Below are 12451 nucleotides of genomic sequence, written 5' to 3' on the forward strand. Positions count from 1 at the left end.
CGCAAATCCCACAGCTGCTGCTGAAACAATGACAGATTCAATTTCACAAAGACAAACGGCATCTTGGTGAGTTGGGGAGGTTTTGGGAGGGGGGGTGCAAAGGAGAGCGAGAAAGAGAGAGAGAGAGAGAGGGAACAGTGGTAAGTGAGTCTCTGTTAGTTATTGGTTTCAGTCACTGGTCAAAACTATTCTTTTCTTTTCTTCTCTTCTCCGGACTTTCTTTTGCAGCTTGAAAGATAAACCCAAAGAGGTCCAGCTGAGCAGCAGGCCTTGTTCACAGCAGTAGAGCTCTTTGAGCCAATTTTCCAGCTCAGAGAGCAAACAGTGAGAGAGAGCGAGAGAGAGGGGGACAGTGAGAGAGGGAGAGAGAAAGGGAGATGATGATGAAGGCAATCTATGAAAGTTCTTGCTGCTGAGTCTCCGCTCTTCTGGTGTGTGTAAATGTGTGCGTGCGTGTGTGTGTGTGTGCGTGCTACTCAGATGCTTGTCAGGCCGCTGTGGCATGAAATCAACACAGAAGCATTCGCTCTACTGCACCTGCACATGCCCAAGAATTTAACCCGAGAAATCACATTCCACTCGGACCTTTTCTCTTCATATATAACATGGCCTGGAATCATAACAGCAGCCATGCGCAGAAAAATGACAGAGATTGAAACCATTCCACATGAGCCTTCGAAAATCAAATCAACACTGACCGAGAGCCACTGAGTAAGGAATACATTCAAAAAAATGAGGGGAATACATTTAGCAAAAGGACAAATACCTCAGTCAAAAAAGGTGTTTGTGTCAAAAAAAATGTCTGGGGTCTGCCAGATATATAAAAAAAAAAAAAGTAAATAAAACTTTCATTCAGCAAGGATGTGGCAAATTAAACAAAAGTGACTGCAAAGACTTGTATAATGTAACAAAAGATTTCACTCAATATGATATTAAGTAAAGATCATGTTCCATGAAGATATTTTGTAAGTTTCCTACCATAAATATATAAAAGCTTAATTTTTTATTAGTAATATGCATTGCTAAGAACTTCAGATTCCATGATACTTTTTTATTTAAGGAATCTTTGAATTGAAAGTTCCAAAAAATAGCGTTCATTTGGAACTTTCAATTCAAAGATTCCTTAAATAAAAAAGTATCATAGTTTTCTCAAAAATTTGAAGCAGCACAACTGTTTTCAACATTAAAAATAATAAAAAGAAATGCTTGCGAATCAAAAAAAGTAAACATAGCAACATTAGACATTATAAGTGCATTTGTTAGTATGTGTGACCCTGGACCCCAAAACCAGTCATGAGGATACATTTTTTGAAATAGAGATTTATATATACCTGAACGCTGAATAAATAAGCTTTCCATTGATGTATGGTTTGACAGGACAGGACCATATTTGGCTGAAATACAACTATTTGAAAATCTGTGCAAAAAAGTCCAAATACTGAGAAAATCACCTTTAAAGTTGTCCAAATGAAGTTCTTAGCGATGCACATTACTAATCAAAAATTAAGCTTTTATATATATTAACGGTAGTAAACTTACAACATATCTTCATGGAACGTGATCTTAATATCGTATCGAGTTTTGGCATAAAAGAAATAATTAATTTTGACCCATACAATGTATTTTTGGCTATTGCTACAATTATACCTGCGCTGCTTGTGGTCCAGGGTCACATATAGTTTGACAATTTAGGTCGTGCGAGACCATTTGTGGCTGTAACATTGCTCAAGAACACTGCAAAAAAGTCTCATTTTTTTTTTTTTTTATTTAAGTTTAAGAATTGTTTAGATATATTGACTAGAAACAAGACAAAACACTAAGTAAAATAAGCCTTTTTTTGCAGTTCCTTTAAAAAAAAACGTGGACGTCCCTGAAAGTTACTGACTCCATGGTTCATGTGTGATGTCTGGAGAAATTTTTGAAATTTTAGGCACAGGCCTAAAAACTGTCAAACCGTTTCTCATTCCACACTGAGTAAACAGGATGTGTTTGGTTGAAGACACAAGAAATGTGGCAATTTGTAAATAAAGTACAGATGCCTGGTAAATATGCCAGATCAAACGAATGAAAAGAGAAGTGTTCTGAGAGAGATAACAGGATATTCAACAACATCTAATGCGCACGGAAAACATAACAACAACCACCCCAATATGCAAAACAACTACCAAAAAAAAAAGAAAGAAAAGAAAAACGAGAATATCATCAAATTCTTACTGAAAACATAACCACCTCAACATGCAAAATAAGTGTGTATGTATAAAAATGTTTTTTATTAAAATCATTAAATTCTAGGAACAGGGGAATTGATTATAAATGTTAAACGTTTGCATAAATAAGTGTGTGTGCACGAGTGTTTTTCCCCGTGTGTCTCTTGGCAGTGCTTATCTGCGAGGGGTAAGAATTAAGACCACATAGGGAAAGAAAGCGTACTTTTTAAATGCTGAAGACTAAGCAGAAAATGGGTTTAGCATGCAGATAGCAAACTTAACAAAGGGAACATATATATGAGGCAGAATTGATTGAAGTGTGTGTCTGTGCGCCGAGCGAACCGTTTGATTCACCGCTCGCGTCTTACATAAACTGCTAGCTTGATTTCACACCACGGATCTGAAAATGACAACAAACACTTTAATTAGAAACGATGAAGGCGAGAGACACTTTAATGTTTTTTAACCGTAGAAAAATGAGAGAGAGAGAGAGAGAGAGAGGGGAACAGAGAGACAAAGAGAGAGAGGAAAATAAATAGGTGAAGGCCCAAGATAAATCCAGGGTTCATTTCCAACCAGAGCAATCCAGCGTCGCTCCACGCTGCCCCCTTTTTATTTTTTTATTTAGCAGTTTTCTACCCCTTGTTTGTTTTCATTTGGCGCATTCGCGATTGGAAACGCAGCTCCGTTTACTCGTCTCTCTCATCCCCTGCTCTGCGAGTGAAGATTTTGCATATGTTTAAAACCACAGTGCAACGTTGGGAGCTTAAGCATTGCTTGCTGATTTTTGAATCGTCGCCATTCGACATTAAACAGTGCTGAGAGGGACTGGAATGTACAGTAGAGAGGGAAAAAGGACAGAAATGGAGCTTTTTTCCTCGTTTAAAAAAAGGAATAGTACCTTATCAGTCTCCTAATAAAAGTGGTTTTAATTTAAGTTCTATTTCTGTTTTATTATGTTTCACTGCATGGGGTCGTCATGTTCTAATCATATAACTAGTTGGAGAGCCGAAAACATACTACAATGAAAGAGTGTCAGCTAAAGAGGAAAGGGGTTGAAAGGTCAAAGGTTGGCTGTTGACGTAAAGAAAAAGTTCAAGTGAACAGTCTGCGAGTTACAGCAGCTCATTGAGAAACACAATGGTGATTGGTAAAGCATGACAAAAGAAAAAAATGAAAGGTAAAAGACTGGGACGAAAAAGGGATTGACAATCTTTCCGAAACCTTGAGCAGTGGAGCATTGCGAGGGCATTATTAAAAGTATTTATATTATTTAGGAGGTCACACCCTGGTTATTATCTGACCTTCAAGTTCTCAAAATCTCACTCTCACATCATTCAATTTCATCACTCAAAAAAACATTAGTTCAGACAGGATAAAAGGCCAACCCTGAAGGAACGTCAGCATCTGCTTACCGTAAGCCCTGGTGTATCCGAGCAGGCGAGCAGCACCAGGTTGGCCCTGTCCACTGCACTAGGGATGGGAGACCAAGGCCTAACCTCCTCGTTACAGAGGGGCCACCAGCACACGACCACATCCTGAGTCCGGTTCAGCCCCACGCGGCGCTCCGCTCGCCGTCCTCCACCAGGTAAGTCCACCACTGAAACCTGTGGAAGAACAGCAGCCGTAAAGGAATCAGACCACAAAACATCTATAAAACATGATCTTAACTCTTCTGCATAACGCAATACAGCTGCATGCTGCTTTATTAATGTGGCTTGAGCTGCTCCAGGTAGCAGGGCATTGTTATTTTTTTGTTGGGGCTTTTATTAAATTCATTTGAAATAGCCACATTTGGTCTGCACTTGGTGAGGTGTTTGATAGTAACAAGGTATTTGTGTTACTGCTAATAAGATCTCTAGATGCTTTTACTTTGGTAAACCTCAGAAAATAAATTAATAAATAAAATATTACTCTCCTCCCATAAATTTTGTATCCGGAAGGGAAACACCTACAAATGCATATTCAATAAGGTCAGGCGTAAAAATAACTGTCCACACCTTTTCAGCGCTAATTCTTCACTGCACGTCTTCAGTAAATCCTGACAGTACTTTTCTAACGCCAAAAGATGGTTTGTGCTGGCGCAAGCTGTTGGTAAAACTGGCACTATATCTCACAGTGTGACTGTATTAGGGATCGACCAATTATCGCCTGGCTGATTATCGGTGCTGATATTAAGCATTTTTTTTAGTTAGCGATTTCAGTCATTTTCGAAACCGGTTTGCCGATAAAATAATTTAAAAGCATTTAAAAAGGTTTTGTCAGAGCCCTTGTTATCCTTAATTTTTACATTCATTTTCATTTTTACACCAGACTTATATATTAGGGGTGTAATGATCATGTATTTGGGGTGGAACATGTATTTGTACTGAACTGTTCAGCACAAGGGTTTCGGTTCGGTACGCATTACAAACTGAACGATCCGTTGGTCTATTCATATTACATTTGGAAAATAAAAGAGCTTAAAATATGTGAAATATAATGTACTCTAGTAGGGCTGTGACAGTGTGCTTTCCCTCTTTTCTTCGCTTTTAAATAGCTTGTAAATGCCTCTGTGCATTTTACTTTCACTTTCAAATTAGCAGCATTTCTGCGTCAATTAATTGAATCGACAACAACAAAACAGTACGACAAACTCAATTAAACATTTAAATGTTTAGATACATTAAACATAGAATATTTAATTTATTAACAAAATTACAAATACAAATACACCATGCTATAGGTCTAATATATAATTAACAAATAACTTACACAAAGTTTAAATATAAAACACTGAAAATCAGCAAACACGGTGGAACCAAATAAATTAAACAAATTTCTAAAAACAAATATTAAATTTTTTTAAAAATCATCTTACATAAACAGCAAAAGTCAAAAGTTATACTTTGTGATGTTAGTTTTTAATAAATAAAAAAATAAATAAAAATTAAGGAAATTTCTCTGCCATTTCTTTGTTTTTGCTGTATCGAAAACGTACCGAACTGTGACACCACTGTCGTACTGAACCGAACGTGAATTTTGTAAACCGTTACACTCCTTATATATATTAATATATATATATATATTAAATTTGCAGCACAGATCAGTCCCAAACCACCCAAATTTACAGGTATCTAATAAAGGCCAGTGTTTTGATGCTGACTAAGTCTGACTACCAAATTTCATTAAAATGAGCCGCACCTGATTGAGACACACCTGTCATTTGGCTGATGCACAAACAGCTTTAATCAAGACTGTCTAGCCTTAATGTAGACACAATAATTGAGGTATTCAAAACTAGTTCCTTTGAAGGGAAGTTAAATCCACTATCTGTTTATGGGCCTGCAATAATAGTTCAGTAAGGAGCGATATTTTCTCCTACACCGCACCACTGTCTCATACCGCCGCATTAAACTCTATCTCACATCTGCGGCGGCTCATCATGTGCTATTTCAGCAGTTCTGGGCTGAGGTTTTAAAGCAGGCCAGGGTTTTTTTTCCAAGACCCTTAATGCTGCACATAGTACGAATAAATGGCATGAAAATACGATATGGCTCTTATAGAGTCAGTGCCTATTCATGCAACATAATAGCAGTCATTTCCATATACTTCATTCTGAAAGGCCTTATCAAAAGAGCAAACACGGAGTCTCTCTTTATGTCAACAACTCTATCTGTGCACAATAGGGAGGACTAGAAATGTACCACAGTCTGTCCGTGGCAACAAAAACTGTTCATCATTTAACCTTGACCTTCACAGACTGTGCCCGTACAGACTAATCGTGCATGTTAAGTATCATCTTGCATGACAATGATTTATATAAGATTAATTAACAAACAAAAAACAAAGTAAACCAGTACAGACTGTGGGAAAATAACATTCATCTCTCTCTGTCTCTGTCTGTCTGCCCTCCCCCAAAACTTGATTCCCCATCTCGCCTGTGCTTGCTGGTCAGCAATAATCAGACCCTCTTTCTGGAGGATTAGGCTCAAAGCTTAGTCCAGTGGAGCAGGCAGTGGATGGGGCCGGCCGGGCTGGGATGAGGGGGGGGTGTGGTGGGCGGGGGTGGTGTCGGGAGGGAGGGCAGGGTTTGTGGGGGGGTGCATACGGTTCCCCCTTATCAGAGCCATGCTGCTGGAGCCAGCCACACCGCAGGAGAGATTGCTTTCATACTCAGGCTGCCGTCGCAACAAAGCGCTCCAGTAATGCGATAATGTTCGGGTGCGGAGGGTGTTAAGAGCCTGATGTATTTATGTATTGTGTTTAGTCCATAATCAGACCCATCCAAATTGTGATCTCCGCACACTTGGTCTCCGGCCCATTAAAATGAGGTTAATGCTTTCAAAAAGAAAACGAATAAAGATTTTTTTTTCTCTTAAATTCCGTTATGAATTTTTTTTTAGACAAGTTGCTTTGGAAAGCCAGTGAATGAATGGGACGGAGAATAAAGAATGGAGTGATCACCTTCGTTTCCTCTGAAGAGGAGGAGATGGACTTGACCTCACCCTCCAACCCATACACCACTGCTCTTCCAGCGACAAACTGCATAGCCGTGACCAATTTTACAGAGCGGTAATAATTCACATCTTACAATATAGATAGTATATCTTCTGTTCTTCTGGCTCAAACAGTAGAGCATGGTGCTAGCAACGGCAAGGTCATGGGTCTGATTGCCAGGAAATCCAAGAACTAATTAAATATATAAAATACCTTTTTTATATACAATACATTTTTTTAAATGTTCTTTGAAATATAAAAATATAAAATTTCAAAAAATAAATATGCTTAGCAAGGCTTATCAAAAATACTGTAAAAACAGTATGATTGTGAAGTATTATTAAAAATAAAAATAACGGTTTTCTGTTTTAAAATATTTTAAAACGACTGTTCAGAAATCATTCTAATATGCTGATTTGGTGCTCAAAAACATTTTTTAATAATATGTTGAAAGCAGTTGTGCTGCTTAATATCCTGTTTGGAAACCGTGATACATTTGTGACCCTGGACCACAAAACCAGTCATAAGGGTCATTTTTTGATTACTGAGTATTATGCATTCTGGAAGCTGAATAAATACGCTTTCCATTGATGTATGGTTTGTCAGAATAGGACAATTTTTGGCTTTTGAGATACAACTATTTGAAAATCTGCAATCTGAGGGTGCAAAAAAATCAAAATATTGAGAAAATCACCTTTAAAGTTGTCCAAATGAAGTTCTTTGCAATGCATATTACTAATCAAAAATTAAGTTTTAATATATTTCCAGTAGGAGATTAACAAAATATCTTCATGGAACATGACATGATCTTTATTTAATATCCTAATGATTTTTGTCATAAAAGAAAAATGGATCATTTTGACCCATTCAATGTATTTTTGGCTACTGCTACAAATATACCCGTATGACTTAAGACTGGTTTTGTGGTCCAGTGTCACATTTTAGGATTCTTTGATAAATACGAAGTTCAAAATACAGTATTTATGTAAAAATTGAAATCTTTTGTAACAACGTCTTTACTGTCACTTTGTCTTTTTACTGCCATTTATGTGTTACTGACCCCAAACTTCTAAATGGTAGTGTGCCTTGAGGGAAATGTAATGTAAATTAATTAAATATAAAACAGATATTTAAATATTTGACCTTTTTAAATAAAAGCATCTGTCAGTGCAGAAATAAATCCCAATGCAAATGCAGAAATAAATGCATAATGCAAATCTTTACTTTCAAATTTCATTTATCTCAAAACAAAGAAACGATTTTAGTTCCTTCTCTTCAGGTTATAACAAGACCTTTGATGTGGGAATGCAGTGTGTAATGTGCACACTAAAAACTGCTTTGTGCAGTTAAGGCTTCTCAAATTTCAAATGATACTGTGTTTTCAAAAAAGCATTTTTTTCTTTTTTACATTTACTGGATGAATAACAACTACAGTACTACAGCAATTACACAACGATATCCAACTGCCTGCGCTTTTTAAATAACAAATTCAAATTTTTGCAGGTTTCTCTAATTTAATTAACAAAAATAGAGACGGGAAGAACATTTGTCAGGCACATAGAGATGTACTGTCATAAAGGATGTGATCTCTCTATAAAGAGAGGAGTGCTGTGTGTTTGGACCTGATGTTCCCCACAGGTGTGCATTAGAGAGGAGCTCCAGTAATCACAGTGTTACCTGTCCCAGCGGTAAAAGAAAGCAAGTAAAGCCAGGCAATTATTAGAGCTAAAAGCCCTGTGGAAAGAGCCAGACCAGCCTCATTAAAGCTTTTTAATTGAAAGCAGGAGAGGCTGTGCTGCCTTTCCTCCTAAAATGTGCTAATGCGTGTGCATTGAAGAGCGTGCGCGTGTATGTCTTTGGGCAAGCGCTCAATAGATGCGTGTATAAAAGGTATGTGCATGTGTGCGTGTGTTACCTTAATCTCCGCAGCTGTGAGTTTCTCCATGTGTCGTGCTAACTCAGGTGAGCTCTGGTTCTTCCTGTTCAGGTAAACCTGACACACCTGACTCTTCTCCATCAGCGAGAACAGCAGGAAGCGATCGCCGATCACCGCTGAAAATCACAGAGTTAAAGGTCAAAACTCAGATGATCTTGTGAGACTACAGACTGACTCAAATGCTAATTTACCCTTTGGTGGGTACTTTTCTTTGACTTATACTGTTTATATACAAACCTAATGACATTTATTGTCTGTCTAAACCAGTACCGACTGTTGGCTAGTTCAAGTAATGCTGTGATTTCAGGTTTTACTTAGTGAGGATATTTGGTCCCCACAACATAGGTAAAGTCTGACCAACGTACACAGAAATGCAAAAAATGAATAATATTCGTAAGTGTTTAATTCAGGGCAGTAGTTTAAGAGACTAATAAGGAGTCACAGAAGAGGGAGAGAGAAAGAGAGAGACTGTAAAGCCTGTAGGGTACGCAGCTTTCATGTTAAAGAGAGACATTTGCAGTGAAACTGTTGACAAGCTCTCCACACTGTGATTAGCAATTAACCTTCCCTTCCTAAAAAATTAATCTGTTTATGAAACCAATTAAACGGCAGAAAAATTAATACAAGCCATTCAGAGAATCAGGTTTAGTTGAGGATGATATTCAGGGCTGGAATTTCCAACCTTAACAGCAATTAGAGACGGAATATCAGCGCTTCTGCAGTAATTATGAATCATCTCACATTCAAGCATAAAAAGGGAGCTCATTTCAAAGGAATAGCGTGTTAAATGCAGTAATTCTACCTTCGTTTTACCAAGTTTTACTTTAGCAAGTCTTCAATAACAAAGAAAACATGCACATTTGCAAAACATATTGAAAAACGAAACTTAAAATGCTGTTAATGTGTTAAGAAATGTCATATATTTTTTGAAAACTGAAAGAATGATTTTTGCTTAAACCAAAGTTTTTAGTGTAGCCACTCTAAGAGGCTCAAGAGTGATTTGGAAAAGCTAAATGTAAACAATACACTCTATCAAATTAAAAGTGATTATTTAAATGATGTATTTTCCCTTTGGAAAAGAAAAACATGGAATACTCAGCATGCTTTTAAAAGATTACAAACATTCCAGAAAACATTCTGACGTATTAGCGTTCAGTAATCATGGCCAAATTAAGGAGAAGATTCCATGATAATCCTTTAAAAAAAAATGTAAAATTTGTGTCCAGGGGCTAGTAAACAGGTTTTGGAACATGTAAGCAGCGGGTTAAATCTCAATAAATCAATAAATTCCTCTAAATCTGCTTAGTTAGTTAATACTCCATTCCTTTAAAACATGTTTACAGCGTTGTCTAAAACGCTTACGAGCAGTGAAATTAATTTCTAGAAAAATATAATACAATATTTGATGATGTTTTGGTTATTCAACTGTAGGTCATTATGCTTTGGGTATCTCTAATGGACTTGATACCATTTTTTTTTAAAAAACAACCGATCGTTTTTGCTAGATGGGATCTGGCTGGGATCGTTTAGAAGCTTCATTTAAACTGCATTTTGGAAGTTTAAACTCGTGGGCACCATAGAAGTATAGCACATGGAGAAAAATCCTGGAATGTTTTCCTCAAAAAACATAAATTTCTTTATGACTGAAGAAAGAAAGACATGCACATCTTGGATGACAAGGGGGTGAGTAAATTTTGGAAGTGAACTAATCCTTTAACCTGAGACTGTACTAACAAAACAGTTATAGATGAGGTACAGATAATTTGTGGGTCAGAAATGTGTGTTCTTCACAATCACAGGCCAATAAAAGTTTTTGATGTCTCTCTTTGTACTACAGCACTCACAAAGTAACTTCATCAAGGCCAGAACAGGTCTGACTGCGTGTGTGAAACTAACTGAATAAGTGACAGATGTAGAAGCCCTCCTGGCACCCCCACTCTTACACTCTCTCTCTCTCTCACACACACACACACACACACACACATAATTACTCTGGTAATTAGGGGCTCTAGGGGCCTGAATGGCACTCTATGGGGGGCTACTAGGAAAAGGGAAGGGGTGGGCTGACAGAGTGAGAGAGAGAAAAAGAGCGAGAGAGGTTTGTCAGGTATCTAGAGACCTGGCACAGAGAGCATTAGCCATATAAGCTCTAAACAATACATGATATGAGAAAATAATTAGCTGATTTGGGATAGTGTCCAATTTCACAAACCAAAAGTAAGACAAGGAGCCATGTCTGATTCCCCTGAGATTCAAGAGGAACCTTAATGTGTACATGGTGTGTGTGTGTGTGTGTGTGCATGTGTCCGTGCCTTTCGAACTTCCTTTGGGAGTAACGGAAGAGGGAGAAACAGAAGGGACTGGCGTTCGTGACCTGTGGGTGTGCATGCCGCCCAGGCCCATGCTGGGAAAATGAGCAGTGAGCGAAACTGCAAGAGAGGAGAGAAAGAAAAGAAAAGAGAGAGGAAGGGTAGCGTGCAAGAGTGCATTTACTCACCATCGCTGATGGTGTCAGCAGGTAGTCGCCCCACTAGCGTTCTGTCAATGGCCACCCGTTCAACCTGAGCTCCGCCCAGGATAAGGGTCACCAACACACCTGATCTCAACAGCAGCTACACACACAGTAACGAACAATGACACATGCTTCGGAAATTATGACTGTAAATCAGAGTACAACACAAGTACATTCAAATTGTTCCCACAGACTACTGAATACTGAATCATATTCTGTTAAAACTTTCTTTTGCAGAGCACAAAATAAGGAAGTTTCAGCTGTTGGAATCAATATTATGAAAATCAAAACTTTCAAGCTCTAAATCAAAACACTGATGAACACATGCACACAAAAGTATATCAAATGTGGTGATACAAACTATAGGAACTAATAAGGTTTGACATTAGTTGTGCTTTAGAAATTTGTGACACCATCTTTGATGTAGTGTGTGAATGTGTTTATCAATGCTTTGATATGGAGTGAATAAAGAGTGGAATAAAGTATTAATATGTTCATCATACAATGTGATCGTATCACATCAAAACTGTTTGATCAAATCATTGGAGCTGTATGGATTACTATAGGTTTGGTGAAATAAGACTTAACTTCCATGATTAATATTTGCTGTTTAACGCAGAAAAAACATTAACATAATTGTTTTTTCAATTACTGAAGTAAATATGCTAAAGTCTCTTCCTCACATCCATTGGTTAGTGTGACAGTTTTAGCTTCATTTTTAATTAAAAGTTGTTTAAAAGTTTAAATATTTTAATGTTCTGTAATTATATCTATAAAAAATAAACAATCTTTAGTCCTGGTTTTCAATATTTTAAATACCGTTCCATAAAATAATGTTAAAACATTTTAATGATTACAAATTTTATTGTTAGGTGGGATTAATTGTGAATTGTGTAATTATACACTGTAAAAAAAAAAAGTGTTTCAACTTAAAAAAAATAAGTGTTCGTGCTGCCTTAAAATTTTAAGTTTAATCAACATGAAATGTTAAGTTGTACTACATGAAAACGTGGATATTTGAATTGAGTAAACTTAAAATTTTGAAGGCAACACAAAAACACTTACTTTTTTGTTGAAATAACTTTTTTTTTTTTACAGTGTAGACCAATTTGAAGTAGACGTCACAGTTACATCACCTGCAGCTGCATACACATTGTGGTGGCAGAAAAATACTCGTAACAAGTGGGGGGAAATGAGTAAAATCCATGGAATAAGAGAAAAAATTTGAAGCATAAAATTGATTTAAAGAATTTGTCTACATAATATTCACACATGCAGTTCATCGGGGGCATATTGTATTAGCCCTACAGTTACAGC

The 12451-nt window shown here is 37.1% G+C and overlaps 1 protein-coding gene across 3 annotated transcripts in view; it reads right to left on the reverse strand.

Annotated features, from left to right (window-relative positions):
* The window catches only part of wdpcp (WD repeat containing planar cell polarity effector), a 78027-nt gene that overhangs the window by 28184 nt on the left and 37392 nt on the right, over positions 1 to 12451 (reverse strand). For all 3 annotated transcript variants that reach the window (XM_051134087.1, XM_051134088.1, XM_051134089.1), the window contains 3 exons: positions 11120 to 11234; positions 8602 to 8738; positions 3623 to 3814 (listed from right to left, as the gene is read on the reverse strand). In XM_051134087.1, the coding sequence (XP_050990044.1) occupies positions 3623 to 3814; positions 8602 to 8738; positions 11120 to 11234 (444 nt within the window). The remainder of the gene's footprint in view (positions 1 to 3622; positions 3815 to 8601; positions 8739 to 11119; positions 11235 to 12451) is intronic.

This window comes from Labeo rohita, chromosome 17 (assembly GCF_022985175.1).
Source record: "Labeo rohita strain BAU-BD-2019 chromosome 17, IGBB_LRoh.1.0, whole genome shotgun sequence".
Taxonomy (NCBI): Eukaryota; Metazoa; Chordata; class Actinopteri; order Cypriniformes; family Cyprinidae; genus Labeo; species Labeo rohita.